We start from the raw sequence: 19203 nt of genomic DNA on the forward strand, positions 1-19203 counted from the left end.
CACAAAATATGCATGGTAGCACATTAATACACAAACAGCAATAATAAACACATATATCTAAACATATTAATACATGGTTATAAATAGGTTGTTAATTTAACCCTTTATTATTATTATTATTACATTTGTGGTCGGGAGCACTTATTCTTTGCCAAGATAATTCATCCATGTGTTGAGACAGCATAATTACTGCACAGGTATACTTTGGGCTGGCCACAATAAAAGGACACCCCGGAATGTGTGCTATATGCTATCCAGATAATTTAGCAGGGTCGCGGGTCGCAGGGGGTGCTGGAGCCTATCCCGGCTGTCTTTGGGCGAGAGGCGGGGTACACCCCTGGACTGGTCGCCAGCCAATCACAGGGCACATATAGACAAACAACCATTCACACTCACATTCATATGGACAATTTGGAGTCGCCAATTAACCTAGCATATTTTTGGAGTACCCGGAGTACCCGGAAAAAACCCACGCATGCACGGGGAGAACATGCAAACTCCACACAGAGATGGCCGAGGGTGGAATTGAACCCTGGTCTCCTAGCTCCTGCACGCTAACCACTAGGCCACCGTGCCGCCCCACCAAAATAATGGCTATATGGCCCATTGTTGTGCCATTCAGCCACAACTATAATCTCATGTTGCAGCATAACAATGCATGGCCCCAATTTCTGGAAGCTAAAAACACGGCAGCATTTTCACACATGGAGCATGATTATGATGCTCTGATCTGGATGTGTTCATTTCTTGTGATTCACATATGAAAAATGCCAATTCAAAGCATCCAACTTTCACTAGTTGGTGTATTTGTACACGAGGACGCGCAGCAGGTTCTGCGCCTTTAAGAGCATCTCGGTCAGCATCCTCCTCCTCTGTCGTGAACGCGCATTTACCAGCTCACTATTTGAGAATACATCCAGCGCCTGGCTTCGCCTCAAAATTACTGATAAACTCATCAGCATCGCACGATACACCAATAATACAGCTTAAGTTCTCATTTCTCAAAGGGACATTGATGCATTTCCCGAGCCGGTGACCGTTTTTCTTGGATTCTCATTCCCCTCCTGCGCGCATCCTGAGGTTTGTCCACGCTTGTAAGATGGCCGAGCTCAATTTGGGGAAGGGGCTGACTGCGGGGAAAGTGGCCAGCAACGTTCAGAAGAAGCTCACCAGAGCACAAGAGAAGGTAATAGCTGATGACTGAACGTGTTCAAATGTAGGAAGTGAGATTGAGAGGCCTGCAAAGTGGCGCATCCCCCCCCCCCCCCCCCCCCCCCCCTCCCAGCACCGAGGCGCAATGTCGCATCACGACCTCCTCGGAGCTGGCAGCTCGGATGGGGCATTTGACAATGATGGAGTGATGCACCTCTGGGTATCCCCGCATTTTAGGCATAATATAATAAAAATAATAACGCTGCAAAGTATCGACGCATACTCACGCAATGTGTATGCGGGATAGAGGCCCCTTCTCATGTCTGAGTAAAGGATAGCAGAGGGGGGCGCTAGTAGTTAAACGAATACAGTATGCATCACAGGGTGATCCCCCATGGTGCCACATACAGTACACTCACGGGCAGCATCTAATGTCATTAAATATAAGCCATCTTTTTTTTCATTGCAGTAGATGCAAAAACCTACAAGGAATACCACTATTCATAATTATAATACTTATTATTGCCTTTTTTGTGTGTTAATGACAGGTTCTACAGAAGCTTGGCAAAGCAGACGAGACCAAAGACGTTGCTTTCGAGGAGGGAGTGATAAACTTCAACAAGCAATATGTGAGATTCCATTGATTGACATGATCATTTGTTCATTTTGTAAATCAATGTGTGTGTGCATATTTTTTCAGACTGAAGGTAGCAAACTCCAGCGGGACCTCAGGGCATACCTGGAGGCCGTGAAAGGTCAGAACATACTAACTCCTTATTTTTAAAATCACAAATACTTAAACTTGCTGATATAGTTCATCTTTAAACAGCTAAAATAATGCATAAGGCTAAAAAAAACAATTACCTAAAAATGTCATCCAATACTTCTCTACAAGAGAGGAGAAATATGATCTCAGGGAAGAACTACATTTGAAACACTTACTATATGCTAGGACTACGTTAAAAAGCCATAGCATTTCAGTATGTGGAATCAAACTATGGAATGGATTGAGTAAGGAAATCAAACAATGCACAACGATGAGCCAATTCAAGAAACAATACAAGCAGTTGATGATTGCTAAATACAAGGATGAAGAGTCTTGAACCAGTCATGATGTGCTATATATATCACTATATTGACACTTACTATGGTACCCATTATGTCATTGTATGGTCATATCACCTTGTACTTTGGTACAAGGTACATTATTTAAAAAAACAACCTTAAACTGCATTATGGAAAGCAGGAAGTGAACAAATGTAACAGTTACTGATTGTAAAAGTACCAGATGGAGGGGTAGGATTTAATAAGCTTTGCTTCTATTTACTCCTTTTGGACATGTGGAACTGGGAACTGATTATGGGATGCAATTGTAATCTGATGCATGTTCAAATGAAATAAAACCATTACCATTACCAAAGACAACTGCTTCCAGCCTTTTTCCAAGTCTTGCTAATATGTGTGTTTTGTCCTCAGCCATGCACGAGTCCTCAAAGAACTTGCAGTCATGTCTGGCTGACATGTACGAGCACGAGTGGTATGGGAAGAACGAAGTCGATTCCATCGTGGAGGTCAGACACATTTTTCAGTAATGTAAACACTAAAAGTGCATTTAATCTCCACAACATTGGATGACCAGTCAAAGATTATTTTCAAACTTCTGATTTCCAGAATCTCTGTCTTATTTTGTGTGTGGTGCACCCACGGTTAGAACTAATGTCACAATTCACAGACTGCCGGCATAGCTCTCGAACACAACACATAAAAAAACAAGTTTCTACTATATCCTTGAGCATGTTAAAGGATCTGTTCTATGAAAGCAACAGTCATAACTATTACTGTTTCATTTCACAATTATGATACTTAAAGTGTAATTACAAATTGAAACGTGAATTCCTAATACATTCATATTGATACTGCTGTCCAAAATGAATCACTCACAAAATTTAATATGCAGTTATTTATTTGTAATATTTACTCAGCTGCTAAGAATCTCCGTTCATACATTTATTTTTATATATTCTTATTATTATATGCTGCTATTTGGGGTCTTTTATGGTGTTAAGTGTTTGCAGCAGAATTGTACTTTTAAGGTGAGGAGAAAAAAAATCATCAATTTCAATAAAATTCAAATTAAAAAGGCAAGGTAATTTATTTATTTAGTTATTTGTATGTAAAAATGATCAAACGGTAACACAAAAGTATCGAACCGAACCGTTAATTTTGTGTCTTGTTGAACCACTAATATAAATACATATTTTATATACAGTTCTGCTATGTGTGCCGACTTACACAAAAATCTCGCTTACGTCGGAATGGAGTTTGTTTGTAACCCAATGACGACCTGATGTCTGAGCAATCATGCTGTGAGTTTGACTTTTGAAATATTTCTAGTCTTAGTATTTTACTTTTATTACAAAACAAACTAGCCCATTATGAACTAGCGAGGAGAAATCGCATTACAGTCATTCAATGATTTGGTTAAGTGCACTTTGTTTGGGCACGGATCAGTGCGCTTACATGAGCTCAGTGGTTCGTAATTGTTTTCCGACACGGGCCCCCTCCGGGACATAAGGACCATTTCTAATGCTAATCAGTAGCGTGTACATGGTATTTCCAATGGAAATTATCATCGAGCTAGCACATTATTCATTTGTTTGCATCTGAACTCTTGACTTTGACATATTAGAACCCAATTGCCATGACTTTCTACCCACGTTTTTCATATTAAACCAGGGGTCTCAAACTCAATTTACTTGGGGGCCACTGGAACTCGGGTCTAGGTGAGACTGGGCCACATCAGGTTTTCCCCCCAAAAAACCGCATTTATTAAAAACAAAAAAATGTAAAAAACTTCAATTTGGTTCCAAATTTCTACAAGAAAAGCTCTGATAAAACATTCCACTGTTCTCAAATACCTTAATTTTTATTTTTCTACACAAAATAAGATGAAAATAAATAAACAAATCAAGAATGAAGAAAATCAATCAATCAGTAATAAATAAATAAATATAATAATAATAATAAAACGGCAAATCATAAAAACTTAAGAAACCACATATAGTTGGTGGGTAGACAAATTATTTTTTTCAGATTAAAATTAACAAAGCATTATTAGAGCCCTGTAGACATGACAAAACACGACTATAGTCACATTTATACTCTTTTTATTTACAACATATTGCGCAACTGCAGTGTCTTGAGACACATGCTAACTCGCAAACTAGAGCGCTAACGACCTAAACGGTAGCCTTCAAGTTATTTCCTTTAAACTTAAATAGCCAAAAACTTACCACTTCCACACGGATAGGGAGGATAACTATTAACAGTTATTTAACCTTTAACATGAATATTAATCAAACGTAATGATTTTTTCTGGGTACATGATACCATACAGCATCCATATCAAACTTGCGCAGGCCGCACTAACATTAAACTTTCATATCAAGGCGGGGGCGTCAAACTAGTGTCCTGCGGGCCACATTTGGCCCGCGGGCCGCATGTTTGAGACCCCTGTATTAAACGAAGCTGCTGCGAAGAAAACACCACAAAGAGAAAGATCCTTTCTTTGCAAATGGATAACAAATTAAATAACAGTAACACAACCAACTGTAATGTCTTTGGTTACAAGTGCGGTGATGTATTTGCTTTCTGTTCCAGGACTGTGATGTGCTTTGGACTGACTACCACCAGAAGTTGGTCGACCATGCCCTCATCTCCATGGATACCTACTTGGGACAGTTTCCTGACATCAAGGTAATCGGCCTTCTCTGTATTGTAGCATTGAATAAAACGACCCAAATGATTATCCAACCACTTTGTTTACTGTGTTGATTAGGCTCGTATTGCCAAGAGGGATAGAAAGTTGGTAGATTACGACAGCGCTAGACACAACTATGCCACCACGCATAAGTCTAAGAAAAAGGACGGAGGTATTAAAATCACTAAGGTAATCGGAATACATAACCGTTTATACACTAGAATCCGTACAAGAGCATGCTTTAATTAGTGTCTCTTCATTCTAGCCCTCCTCTTTGTTGGAGAGGGCGACCCCTGGCTGGGCTCAAGGCATCCTGTCTGCGCATAATGTTGCCCAGAGCAGCTTGTCCAGGAGCCAGGTATGCTACACTGTTAAAATGCAAATGCAAAATCCAATGAATTCATTGGAAATTGTGCACACATTTTCAGGCTGAAGAGGAGTTGGAGAGAGCTCAGAAGGTGTTTGAGGAGATTAATATTGACTTACAGGAAGAATTGCCGTCACTCTGGAACAGGTGTGTAGACTATAATGGGCCTCATCCAACATTATGTCATGAAAAGTTCTTATATTGCAGAATTGTACCACCTACAGAATGTTTATAAAACTTCCTGTTATGGAACCTTGCTTTTTATCATTAATCCCTTTCCTGGATGGAATCTGTCTATAGAGTCCCAACTCTGAAACAACCACAATCCTTCACATAGGCTGAGTTGCTAAAGTGTATGAAAATGAAAAATATTTTTGGCAGCTATTCGAATAAAATAATATGGGGGAACCTTTGTCCTGTAAAAGGGCCGGGTCCCAAAACAACAAACATACCAGGGCGTACGAAAATTGGGGTTCCATTATCCATGAAAAAAAAAAAATTCCAAAGTATATATAGCTGTGGCGGCACGGCGATCGAGTGGTTAGCGCGCAGACCTCACAGCTAGAAGACCAGGGTTCAATTCCACCCTCGGCCATCTCTGTGTGGAGTTTGCATGTTCTCCCAGTGCATGCGTGGATTTTCTCCGGGTACTACGGTTACCTCCCACATTCCAAAAACATGCTAGGTTAATTGGAGACTCCAAATTGTCCATAGGTATGAATGTGAGTGTGAATGGTTGTTTGTCTATATGTGCCCTGTGATTGGCTGGCGACCAGTCCAGGGTGTACCCCGCATCTCGCCCGAAGACAGCTGGGATAGGCTCCATGAATGAATGAATGAATATTCATAGCTGATTGTTCTCATCCAAGTCGGCATTCCAGTGATATAAATCTATTCTTGAAACTGACCAAAATCAATCTTACCTCTTTGTCTCCCTTTTCTAGTCGTGTTGGGTTTTACGTCAGCACATTCCAGAGTTTGGCAGGTTTTGAGGAGAAGTTTCACAAGGAAATGAGCCGAGTAAGTATCTCTTAGAACCATTTTTCTCAAATGGTAGGTCTTGGTCGCGGAGTCGTTTTCAGTTGTTTTACCTGTGCAAAAAACAAAAATAACATGTCAATATTCATGAAAGCATCTTGCAATGCTAGTCACTTGATATGTGCAGGTATGTGAAGGTGAAGATCATGCTATTAAAAGAGCGTTGCAAACAAAAAAAATCTTGATCCCGCACATTTACGGGGTCATTAATGCTGACAGTCAATGGAATTTTTCGACCGGTGTAGCCTTTCCTGGTGGGGAGTTGTCACTCTCTCTTTCCCTGGACGCAGTTTATTGTCAACAGAGTCTATTGTGTTGTGGCATTCATGCAGGTTTCTGATTATGAGTCGGGAACAGCCCATAAGTCTGGCCATATCACCTCCACCATACCCAGTGCCCGGAGATGTTGTTCATGTAGACGTGGCATGATGCCGTTAACTGGACTATCAATGCTGGCCTTTTTTTGAGCATATATAGGCCTCCCAAACCAATCCTCAAATTATCCAGACACTCACTGAGTAATGCGAAATGTGTATTTGTACAATGTACAATGAACCGTGACACCATGACAACTCATCATTATCTCAACTACCCAAGCACTAAGTATTTCTATTATGAAATATATCGATTTCACTAATAATCTGCAAGGCAACAGTCATTGTATGACTCTGCTACATTGTTCTTGTGCATGGCCACTTCTTCCAATTATGCCAAAAGATTCTTTTCTACATTTCTGTGTATGGAAAGGACAGATTTTCCAATACTTTTGCCCCCAAAATGTTCTCTCTTTTAGGGTCTCAGCTAAGTGCTGTCCATAAATGAACACTTTCATAATAACAGAAGTGTAATATCTAATGCCTGTTTTTTTTTTCTTTTTCCACTCCTGCCAGTTGGATCAGGATTTATATGATGTCTTGGAGAAACTTGAAGAAACAGACACAAGCAGGTTAGTGAGAAAAGCACGTTTTGATTGTTGCTCATTTCAGTACCGACATTTTTTTTTTCTTCTGAGTGTCTCATTCAAGCACAGATGCTATACAGAGTAGTACATTGTGTATAAAGCCTTGTGTAATCAAGTGAGTAATGAGATCATTTTGTTTTTCTATTGTATACAATTAATTATCTCATGTTGAAGGTTTGCCTCTGCACTTATGAGCCATGGGTTAAAACGCCACATTTCACACTTACACGCAAACCAAAATGACATGCATTAATCTGAAGCCACCCCTGAACCTCCATTGCAGAAAGACAGGTAACCGCAGCGCCTTATCGTCAGGAGCAAATAGGAGGTAACCAGCCAGAACCGTGGTAACCACGGTGACACCACTGTTGTCTGTCTGTCCACATGTCTGTATGTCAGCCAATTTGGCAGGTTTGACACAATACAAAGTGCTTGGTTGTGCAAGTGGGTTCACAGACACGCTTGTTGGGGAGAGCATATAGTGCCCTCAGAGCTGCAGATATGAACAAGTTGGACAAACCTTTGATGCATTAGTGCTGCACCAGGCACAAGTGTTATGTAACAATAATCTTCCATGGCGTATCTCCTCCAAACAGTAACTTGCTGTAGGACAAGGGAACGCCATATTATTATCAAGTATTATATGTTTTTTTTATAACAAAATTGTCCTGGTTCAGCAATAAGTTGCGGGTCCTCACTCATCAGATACGTTTATTAGCAGTCTAATGAGAGCCAATACAAGAGCTGATATTTTGCAAGTGGATGAATGCACAATTAGTGAATTACGTATTACAGTTTAATTAACCTTTTCACACATTTTTTTTTCTCACAGGCCTGAAAATATTGTAAATAGCTCAGTGTATACTACATTAATAACGTCTACAAACTACAACCATGATGATGAATATATTGTTCAATTGCTAACAGACCTTGTCTACTTGTTCTCTCGACCTCCCCCACATTTTTGACTCAGTATTAACTCAACAAATTCCGATTTTTTTGTACAAATTTTTGTTGTTGCCGCAAAAAGGCATTTTTTTCCATTATTTAATCTAATTCAAGAGCACAATTTTTACTTTACTGACTTTTTTTGCTATGAGACACAACAGTGAAGCATATATGCTTTAAATTTGATATTATAACTTTTTGGGTACAACGGTAACCCACAAAGACGGTTTGAGGCCTTTTTGTGATTTCTTTTGTCTATATAAATAAACTTAACTTGACTTGACCCGGGACGGCATGGCAAGGCTAGTGGTTAGCGCGCAGACCAGGGTTCAATTCCACCCTCGGCCATCTCTGTGTGGAGTTTGCATGTTCTCTCCGGGTACTCCGGTTTCCAAAAAAAAACCATGCTAGGTTAATTGCCGACTCCAAATTGTCCATAGGTAGGAATGTGAGTGTAGGAATGTGAGTGTGAATGGTTGTTTGTCTATATGTGCCCTGTGATTGGCTGGCGACCAGTCCTCACGCCCGAAGACAGCTGGGATAGGCTCCAGAACCCCCGCGAGGAAAAAGCGGTAGAAAATGAATGAATGTGTTTTGTGCAGCGTTAATAGTTGCAGAATGCAGAACCGTTAATTATATTGATTAATGGTAGCTTTCATCTTCAGCACTATGTGTTCAAAAACAGGTGCACTGCACCACAACATTTTACCTATTGTCACAAATGAACCCATAAATAATGAGAATTAATTTTTGAAGCCACTTCAATATCTTTCAAATTGTTCTTATTTTGGATCTCATTCCATTTTTCCTGTTGCCAATGCTGAGTGTACACAGTATGTCCATCTTGTTCAATATTTGCGACTCTGAGGCATCTGTCAGCTTTCTGTGTTCTTTATGATGGATTATGCCACGAAGCCTGCTCTCTAGTGTGGATTAATAGACGGGGGCATACGAAGCCTGCTTGCATGGGACTGAAAGGTTGGAGGAAGGGATGGAGGCTCACTTTTCTTGCATGACAGCACTTTCAGCGACAATATCTGCATGCATTGCAGTTTTCTTTGTAGTACTTTTCTTCACTCACATCTGTTTGAACCGTGCAAAACGCCCACACTAATGTAATCTGGACTCTCCTCTTCCTGAACCAGCGGCATCGATGACTCCAACCACACTCTTAAACCAGGAGGACCACCCCCAATTCCAAAATCGCCGTCCAAGGTGAATTCTTACATTTTGTCAACAAATACTGAGAGTGTATCATGTCTTTAAAACGTATTTGTTTTCCTTGTTTGTTGCTTGTAGCTAAAGCCAGCAGTGCCTCCTCCACCCAAGGTGACCCCTTCCAAGGAGATGAAAGCAGAAAATATCGTCAGTTTGTTTGATTCTGCACAAACTCCTGATATTAGTGTCACCTCCCCGACAGAGGTTTGTGTGTATACGTATATAACAATAGATTTAACCTTCATGTTGTTTTGCAGGCATTTTGCTTTATTTTCCATTTTCTTCCATTACTGTTCTCATCCTCAACCGTACAAATTTGGCTAGTAAGTGTTGTTATTGTCGTCAGTTTGACAGTTCTGTAGCCATCAGCCTTTGGGACATGGCCCCGGACACATTCAATGGAGAAGCCAAAGCATCCGTGATCATACAGGTGGAAGATGAACAACATGCATATCTAATTCTTCTCACTTCAGATTGCAAGAAAAGAGGTTTCGCAAGTGGCTGTTCCTAGAAATGAGAAAAGTTAATTTCAGGGTTGCCTGTCACGGTCACCACAGCAAGTCAATTGCATGAATGGTTTCGGCTAAGCTTCTACACCTGATGCCCTTCCTGACACAAACTTGGCCGGGAATCGAACCTATGCCCTTTATCATGACAAGTCAGAAGCATGTTTACAAGCTAAAACTAGTATTTCCCCTCACACGCAGACAGATTGTGGAATAATAAAGATATGCGCTTTCCTTTGCTTATGTCTGTACTAACATTTGCGTTGTACAGGTGGTCCTCAGGTTCTAAACTAGTTCAGTTCCTAGCCTGTGATGTGTTGAAATTCTTATCCTTTATCGCTGTGGCTTGGAAGAAGGAGTAGAAGAGGCAGGAGAACATAGAAAACAATATTTTAGTCTTCTCCTGAATCAATACAAAGCTCACTGGGATATTGCCAAAAATAAGACCACCATGCTGCTTAGTTATTACTGGGACTTTCATAGGAGCCAATCCTTTAACATGCTCAAGGATATTTTGTATGATGTTCGTTTTCACTTCCATGGTGGCTTTTTTTTTTCCTGGCACATGTCCACCAAAAAGGCTGCACGGCGAACAAGTGGTTATCTGAAGGCCTCACAGCTAGGAGACCGGAGTTCAATTCCACTCTCGGCCATCTCTGTGTGGAGTTTGCATGTTCTCCCCGTGCAGCGTGGGTTTTCTCCGGGTACTCCGGTTTCCTCCCACATTCCAAAAACATGCTAAATTAATTGGCGACTCCAAATTGTCCATAGGTATGAATGTGAGTGTGAATGGTTGTTTGTCTATATGTGCCCTGTGATTGGCTGGTCACCAGTCCAGGGTGTACCCCGCCTCTCGCCCGAAGACAGCTTGGATAGGCTCCAGCACCCCCGCGAGGATTAGCGGTAGAAAATGATTGAATTGAATCTCATAATATTACAATATCTTGTAAAATTATGACTTTTTCCTCTTTACAACTTTTCCTATTATTTTGACTTTATTCTTGTAAAATTATATTTTTTGAATGTGCTGTGCTCAAATGAAAAGCGGTGGGCCAAAATGGCCCCCAAGCCACATTTTGGACACCCTTGTGTTAAGCTGTAATGCATGCTACTTCAAGGCTTTAAGTATCATTAATGCCACTGCAGTTGAAGTAATGAAGGCTGCTTGGGCTGAAATAACCTTTTCAAGACAGCTGGGATAGGCTCCAGCACCCCCGTGACCCTCGTGAGCATAAGCAGTAGAATGAATGTCCACCAAAGGAGCCTCTCTTATGTGGAAGACATAATGAAGTCCATTTGGTTGCTTTTAATTAATTTATGGGAGCACGTTGGTAATACTGATGGGAAGTTCAGCTTGTAAGATTGAAAGATCTAAGATTGTAACCCCTCCCTCTCTGTGCCTCTTAAGTAGCAATACATTTTGACCAATCAAGTGTGGCTAAGAGATGTTGACACATCGCTAGTTGGTAAGACAGAAGGCCGTAACTTAAGGACCACTTGTATTTCGCTTTTTCTTTACTGAGCAGAATTGAAATGGCTGAATGACTGGCATGCAGCTTGCACAATTTATCTTTTCTCTCTCACTTTATACTAAAATGGCAGAGTCTAATATTAATGATAGCCAAGAAACTGGAATCCAAAACGCCAGTGTTGTTATGTTGGCTCAATATTCTGTGTTCCATTTAAAAGCGTGGGCAGCACCCACGCCCGTCACACATTAACCCTATTGCTATCCACATATTTCAGTATATTTCAATATTGATGCCAAATGGGTAATGGTAAATTGTTTTTTAAGAGTTATTAAATTGCTATCAAATGCTAACACATATTGCTTCACTCAAATTAACTCTGCACTGTAGAGCTTATAATAAGGGAATACATAGGGCCTAAAAACAGTATTATCTCTTCTCATGCTGTTACTTCCTTTGCCCCCACAGCCAGCAAACTGGGACTCCTGGGTAAGCAAACCAACCCCAAGAAGTACATCATTTCCATTATTATTGTCATTAACATCATTTAAGCACCATTCTCATCATGAGACATACCCAAAATGTGTTTGGAGAGACTTCCTGGCTGCACATATCTTTTTCATTTCCATGTCCCAAATCTCTTTGTGCATTGTCCTTGTGTTTGCAATGTTTGATGTCTTTGCACTAAAAACATAACACGGCACAAATGGAACTTGGGAATATGATGGAGTCAATTCAGTTTCAAACATTTTAATTTTATCATTGTGTGTATGCTACACTTCATGTTCTGCACAGTTAATTGTAAATGCCTGCATGTAAATATTTGGAACTGAGTTGAGTTTTTTTTTCGAGTTCTGTGTATCCCTGTATGTTGCACGGAACATGTTCCCATAAATACCAGGTAACACACAGGGAACAGTCGCAATTGAGTGAAGTTGCTCATCCTTTTAGCAAAGGCCTTTGCGGGGAAATAACAAAAAAGCTTGTGGGCAACTTCACAAAGCCTTGCTTTGTAATACGGCATTCAGACCATCAACTAACTCTTTTTGTCCATCGCTGTAAGAGAGATGTGTCTCCGAGCCAAGCGTGAGGCAAACAGCAATACTGCATTTCACAATGGAATGACACTTCCTCTCTTACAAACTACTCACCCTGACCCCCCTCCCCCCCATGTGACCATAGCTGTGTGAATAGAAGCCAAGCCGACTGCACACAGAAGAACTAGCATTGGTCTTCTGATGGAAAAGGCTTCCTTTCTCTCGTCTACCGTCATCCTTTTTTAACTTCATGTTTTTTTTTTTTCAAGCTGGCACAGAATGATTTTTAGAGCAATATTTTAACCGATTTGCGAGACACCAACATGTCTGTCCATCGTAACTGTCATGATTTTGTTTCTGCTCGTATGTCGCCTTTCAGATTTGGCTATGAAGTTGCATAAAAGTAAAGCTTTTTGCTAACTTCTCCAACCCTCACCTCTATTTCAACCCCTTCAGTTTTGGTACTTTTGGTCGAACAGGAATTTGTACAGATGATTCTCTTTTGGGGCATTTTTTTTCATTACCAGGGATATTTCTTGAAATCAAATCATATGCTAATTAATATAAAATTAATTAGCTCCGAAAATTTCTACGGAAATTTTGAATGGGCCTGCCTGTTGCTTACCTCTGGCCAGGTTGGCTTCCTAATAAAGTGTCTGTTTTCAAGTATGGTTGTCAATTACATCAATGTAGTTACACAAAATCTTACCTGGTACAAATAGGGCTCTTATTGGGGTTCTTCGCACGGTATGGGCTGAAGCCAGGGTTCCTAAAACACAAGACACAAAATGTCAGCCACTAAAAACAGCACACTTTCCCTCACCAAGACCTATCCAGTGATATACCACTCGTTGGGGTTCTTGGCACGCTTTGCTTGCAGGCCCATAATATTGACGGATAATAGAATGGGGTTACTGCGTGTAGCTTTGCAGGCCCGTAATAATGAATAATCTGCAGGTTAAACGACACTAAGATGTTGAAATAGAATGTGGGTGAATAAATAATTCAACTACAAACCGTTGTGATAATCATCTAAAATGCCATTTTTAAACTACCAATTTAATCTATCAATTCCTAATGAATGGCATGAATCCAAATTCCTAATTCAAAATACTATTGACATATCTTTTTTTTTTTTGAAATATCCCTTGTCCTTGCTTTGTCCTTCAACATTTCCCCCCAATGATTTACCAACTCAGTCTTGAGGTGAAAATGTCTTATGACCTCTGACTTCTTAAAACCTGACCCCTGCTCCTCAGCCTGAGGACAGCAGTGCCCAGGAAGAAGAGCCCGCCCACATGCACTATGACCCCGTGGCAGCTGCTACGGAGGCCTGGGGGGATGACGGTACACAGCCTGTCCGTTATGATCCAATAGCCGCGGCTACAGAAGGCTGGGGTGATGACGGAACCCAACCAGTTCACTACGATCCTAATGAGGAATGGGGCGATGATGCGGCCCAGCCAGCTTATGACGAACCTGTGGCTGAAGCCCAGGAGAATGCTGTCGTGGACGAGGGACAGCCGGTCACAGAGGAGCCGACTGCGGAGGATGCAACAAGTCCTGTCGAGACTCCGGTTGACGTTTGCGAAGGGGAAGCTCCCCCTGCTGCAGCTAATGAAGAGGATCAGGTAACCAAGGAGATGCATCTGGATGAAAAAGGGTAGATGCATCAGCTCTTGAGGAGGCTTGAACTTACAAAAAGACTTGGTTAAAAAAATGGATGTGATACAACTGGACCAACAAGCTGGATACATCAGGGCTAATTAATTAATGAGAGATTTTTCCACTGCACATAATTAACACTGCTAAGCACAAGTATGCCTGGTCCATAGTCGCTGTAGGCAGGTGCTCTGCTTGTCTTGTTGTCTGTCTTGCTGTGTGCGTTTGTCACTCTCATGCTCTCTCAATTATTTTTAGTACGAAATCATGTAGGAGCTTCATTTTCTAAACTAACGTATTTGTGATCTCAGGGAGCGGAAGCTCAGGAAGAAGCACCTGCAGAAGCAGCAGCAGCAGAAGAAGAAGAAACAGTATCCGAGGAGGTGAATGTAAGTACAAACATCATCAGCATCAGCAACAATGGCATGACAACGAATCTGTTGCAAAAATGGTTAAAAAACGGGGCAGCACGGTATGTGGTTAGTATGCTTGCTTGGCAAGATTTTCTAATCTTTTCAGTCCATCATTTTATGGTAGGTTTGTTGGTGACAGATTACAAAAATCCAGGAAAAACAGTAAAGGATATTCAAATAAAACTTGATTCGATTGAGTCAAGATGTTTGTAGCAGCTGATGCAGGGTTGCAGACACGTCAGGAGGGATATTTTGCTGCACTCCTCTTTATGGATACTTTCCAAATTGTGAAAGTTTCAAGGCTTTTGGTCAGGAACTCCAAGTCACAAAATATTTATGACATAGTATCTCCTGAGCTACTCCTCTGTTATCCTGATCATTTTTTTTAGGTCCTTATGAGATTCTCATCCAAGATTGTATGGCACATGGCGATGAAGTCTTCCTGTACCTTAGCAAGCAAATAGTGTGTCCGCCCTAAACCAAACGTTTTCCACTGAGGGCCACATACGGAAAACTCAAAGGATGCTGGGGCCACTTATATATATATAAGATATTTGTATATGTTTGACATTTCATTCACATAATTTTCCGTGCGATTCCATGTTCAGATTCAGTTTTTATTGACCAATTCAAGGAGTCATCATTCGGCCCTTTTCATTGCATTTGCTTGCAACCTTGCATCTGTTTGGTTCTGCCATTTCTGTTTCCTACATACATTCCGTGATCACTTTCTTTATGGAGACAGTGGCAGCCACCTAGTGTTCAATGTACAAAGTACACAAAGTTAAGTAAATGTCATATGTGGGCCATATTCCATTATATAGTTAGACTTTGATACAAGCCAATTGAAAATGGATAGCTGCATTTGGACACACCTTCCATAAGCCTTCTCTGCATCATTCTGGTAAACGTCAGACAGGCTAACACATGTACTTGTACCTTCAAGGAGGTGGGCTCTCAAGTAGCCGCAACGTGGACGAGTGGTTAGCATGTTAGCCACACAGTCAGGATATCTGGGTTCAAATCTCCGCTTGGCATCTCTGTGTGGAGTTTGCATGTTCTCCCCGTGCGTGTCTGGGTTTTCTCCAGGTACTCCGGTTTCCTCCCACATTCCAAAAACATGCTAGGTTAATTGCCGACTCCAAATTGTCCATAGGTATGAATGTGAGTGTGAATGGTTGTTTGTCGATATGTGCCCTGTGATTGGCTGGCGACCAATCCAGGGTGTACCCTGCCTCTCACCCGAAGACAGCTGGGGTAGGCTCCAGTGAGGATAAGCGGCATAGAAAACTGTTTCTTAGTAACTGTGCTCCCAACTCCCTTGACATCAACAACCAGCTCTTGCTGAGTAATTCTGGTCCGATGCTTCATCTTTCTCAGACTCACCCTTACTTACAAAGTGAGATCTTGCATGAAGCTATCAAGGCTACCAAGACAGTTAGCATGGTTTTCTTCCAAAAAATTTTGGAAGAAAAACATTTTTTTGGTTGATATTCCTGTATCTCATTGTGAAACTATTGCAGAAATTCTGGATTGTTCATCCTTTTTAAAGCTAAATATGTGGTCTTCTCCCGTCCAGACACCTGTGGTAAATGAAGAACCAATAGCGACAGCAGCAGAGGAAGACGCGGAGTCACCAGGCATGCCCCCTGGATTTTTGTTTAAGGTAAGACCTGATCCCGAGTAGGAGAATTGAAGCAGAACAATCTTATATCTGATATTGTCTGTGTGTGTATGGTATAGGTCCAGGTGATGCATGACTATGCAGCCAACGACACTGACGAACTTGAGATGAAGGCAGGAGATGTGGTGCTAGTAATTCCCTTTGACAACCCAGAGGAACAGGTACGCACACACAACTTTCGATTTTTCATGCAGAGTCGATAATGACTGGATGTGTTTGTCCTCGTCTTAAGGATGACGGCTGGTTGATGGGAATGAAACAAGAAGATTGGATGCAGAAAAAGGAGAATGCCACCAAAGGAGTATTCCCTGAGAACTTCACCCAGAGGCTGTGAAAGATCTTTATCACGCAACAGTTTTCTTCATCACTTCTCCTATCTCATCCCACCTCCTGTCTTATTACCTGGACTTTGCCCATAGAAGCAGAGCTGTCACACCCCTTGCTGAAATTGCCCATTATCTGATTTCTGCTGCTCAGGCGGAACTTCTGCAAAAAAACAAAAACAAACAAAAGTTATAGAAATGACAGCCATTTTAATCAAGGAGCCGCATCTTACTGTGCTTTCGTTGAGGGACTGGTAACAGAATCCTGGTCTCATGCAGGATAAATACAGCTGTGGCTCCCTCTGCAATGACTGACTGTTTCCGAAGATGGAGACGATCGCAAGTCGGAAATTGACGATGGATAAGCCATGTCTGTGCTTCAAAAAAAAAAAAAAAAAGTATCAGGTCTGACGCGGCCACACAGTCTGAAATCTACATAACATAAAACCTCTCGGTTGCTACAATATCAAACCATAGGGAGAAGTTTATTATAGCCGCTTATGAAATCAACAATAACGATAAAGTGGCAACCTGGAAGTTATGTGCAATGTTAAGAGTTGTGTGTTTTCTGTCTGTGAAGCTGTAAATGTACAGTATGTCCAGGGTGGGGAAAGAGTTAGTGATTTTCTTCCAGCTGTATTTGCTGCTATTGTTTTGGCAACTCTCGTATTGGCAGATATCTAAATTCAGGTAACAGGATCGGATCGGGAGTGACAAAATGTGAATCGGTGCGTCCGTAGCTGTCACATGACATTTCAACATGAATCATCTCTCTTCTTACACATGAAGGCTATAACAGAGTACCGCGTTTATGAACCTAATCTCTGTTCTAGTATGTTTTTGACACATGTAGCAAGTGCGTTGTGAAACTGAAATGTCATGAAGAGGTTTTTCAAGAAGGGCAAAGCGTCACTCACAGATTCCATTATTTGTTATCACCTGATCAGAATTCAGTTGAATTGATTCTTAATTCCCACTCAACATAGGCCCCTGGGTGTTGTATTCGTTAGTTTCCCATGCTTTAACAGTGTTGTTAGCATCAAGTCGATTATTATGCATTAAACTATCAACACAATAGTCTCATAATGCAGCATTAAGAGGAGTCAAAATAGAAGATTGAAACAATTTACTCAGAAATATGCATTGCCGAAAAGCTTGCCACAATCTGCACCAATGAGAAGCTGCTACTGGTACTAAAATAGTCAGGCAGACCTAGTTACACTCTAATCAAACATATTCTAACTGAGCCAGATTCATTCATTATAAAAGATGCGCTGACATCAACTCCTCCCTTTTGCATCAAGATGACTTTGCTGAAAAAGGCAAATGTTTCCAAATATGCACCAGAGCTACTAGTTTTATTTTTGTATGCTGCCAAGCAATGACAACATATAGCCTCTCGTGGTCAACATATTTGCCAACTGAGGATGCAATTGAGTATTTTGTATTTACGTCAGGTTCTCTGCTCTGGACATGGTCCGAATACACAAACTCAAAAAAGGATTTATCACATTGTTCATGTATTGAAATGAAAGTGAGCATTTATGTGTGTGATGGTGTGATTGTGCGTGCGTTTGGCAACAGAAATTCTTCATCCATAGCGGACAATTGGGAAGATATTCTGACACGTACTGTATTACAGGTTCCAGATGTTATTGTGCATTTGTTGTGTATAAGTGTAATTTTGCCAAGTGATGACATATTCTATAAAGACATTCATATCTGTATGTGAGTTAATGTGAGCATGCCGACTCCCCACGTCTTGTTGTGTGAATTACCAGTCATTTAAGGCAATGATACTGGAATTTTAGTTTCTTTTGGTCTTTATGAGGGGCCAAGTGAGCTGATTTATAAAAAGATATTTACACACCAACCCTTCCCCTCACGTTTTTCCAACGACCTTGCCTCAAAACGTTGCCAATGTAATGTGGTCCAAAGAGATTAAATTGTGATTATATGGAGATAAGACCTATAGAGACAAACTACCAGACTCCTATTTTTTAAAATCCACGTCAGTTTTGTATCTTTTTGCACGTGCGGCTTAATACTTAGCTGCACATGTGTTTTATTTCTAAATTGAAGTGTTTCATCACGAGTATGGGTCTATGTTGGTCTTAAATCAGTCTCCTGGGGTAAGACAAAATGTTATCTTCCGTCCCTACCTGACCAATATTCAAAATGACTCCAAACTGTTGCGTTATTAAATATAATGCGTGAGTCCAACTGTCTTCGTAACGTGTCTTTATTTACAATGTACCAAAAAGTTATTTTTGCCGCCAGCGCCGTCGCCTCCTATGACGTCATTGCTGGTCGACACGAGTATTCTCAAACAGCTACACCACATATACCTTCTTTGTTTGTTTGTTTGACTTTCTTTGTCTTCTATTTGAGGTTAACTTAAATTGTGGGGTTGAGATTAGGTGTACTAAAAAAGACTTACGATACGATACGGCAATACATTAAGAGCATTGTACTTCCCTACTTCCATGTTCAGAGCGGATGTTTGCGTTAAAACTTCAAAGTAAGAGCAGCACATTCGTAAATCTTCTGATATGACAGTTTACTTATAGCAACACTAACTCGGACCGGATGTTAGCATTTTATTTTCAAATGACGAGCTCAATACGGAATTGAAAGCGTGTTCCTATAGTTACAGCAAGCTATC

The 19203-nt window shown here is 40.9% G+C and overlaps 1 protein-coding gene and 1 long non-coding RNA gene across 5 annotated transcripts; one reads left to right on the forward strand and one right to left on the reverse strand.

Moving 5' to 3' along the window:
• Window positions 1-882: 882 nt before the first annotated feature.
• On the forward strand, window positions 883-18261 carry LOC131136078 (myc box-dependent-interacting protein 1). 4 transcript variants are annotated; one of them, XM_058082579.1, is made up of 20 exons: window positions 883-1186; window positions 1701-1781; window positions 1853-1907; window positions 2629-2723; window positions 4813-4908; window positions 4991-5101; window positions 5178-5270; window positions 5341-5426; window positions 6224-6299; window positions 7208-7263; window positions 7562-7606; window positions 9372-9441; window positions 9526-9648; window positions 9791-9874; window positions 11888-11908; window positions 13716-14087; window positions 14430-14507; window positions 16111-16197; window positions 16275-16376; window positions 16448-18261. In XM_058082579.1, the coding sequence occupies exons 1-20, from the start codon at window positions 1100-1102 to the stop codon at window positions 16547-16549; spliced, it is 1920 nt and encodes a 639-aa protein (XP_057938562.1). In that variant the 5' UTR covers window positions 883-1099; the 3' UTR covers window positions 16550-18261. The 4 variants fall into 4 exon arrangements, with proteins under 4 accessions (XP_057938562.1, XP_057938559.1, XP_057938561.1 ...); XM_058082576.1 differs by lacking the exon at window positions 9791-9874; XM_058082578.1 differs by lacking the exons at window positions 9791-9874; window positions 13716-14087.
• Window positions 14568-18907, reverse strand: LOC131136080 (uncharacterized). The gene is made up of 3 exons (XR_009131685.1): window positions 18701-18907; window positions 16772-16915; window positions 14568-16701 (listed from the first exon to the last, which is right to left on the reverse strand). It is a non-coding gene; the product is annotated as an uncharacterized LOC131136080 (long non-coding RNA).
• Window positions 18908-19203: the final 296 nt, after the last annotated feature.

Source organism: Doryrhamphus excisus, chromosome 9 (genome assembly GCF_030265055.1).
Source record: "Doryrhamphus excisus isolate RoL2022-K1 chromosome 9, RoL_Dexc_1.0, whole genome shotgun sequence".
Classification (NCBI taxonomy): Eukaryota; Metazoa; Chordata; class Actinopteri; order Syngnathiformes; family Syngnathidae; genus Doryrhamphus; species Doryrhamphus excisus.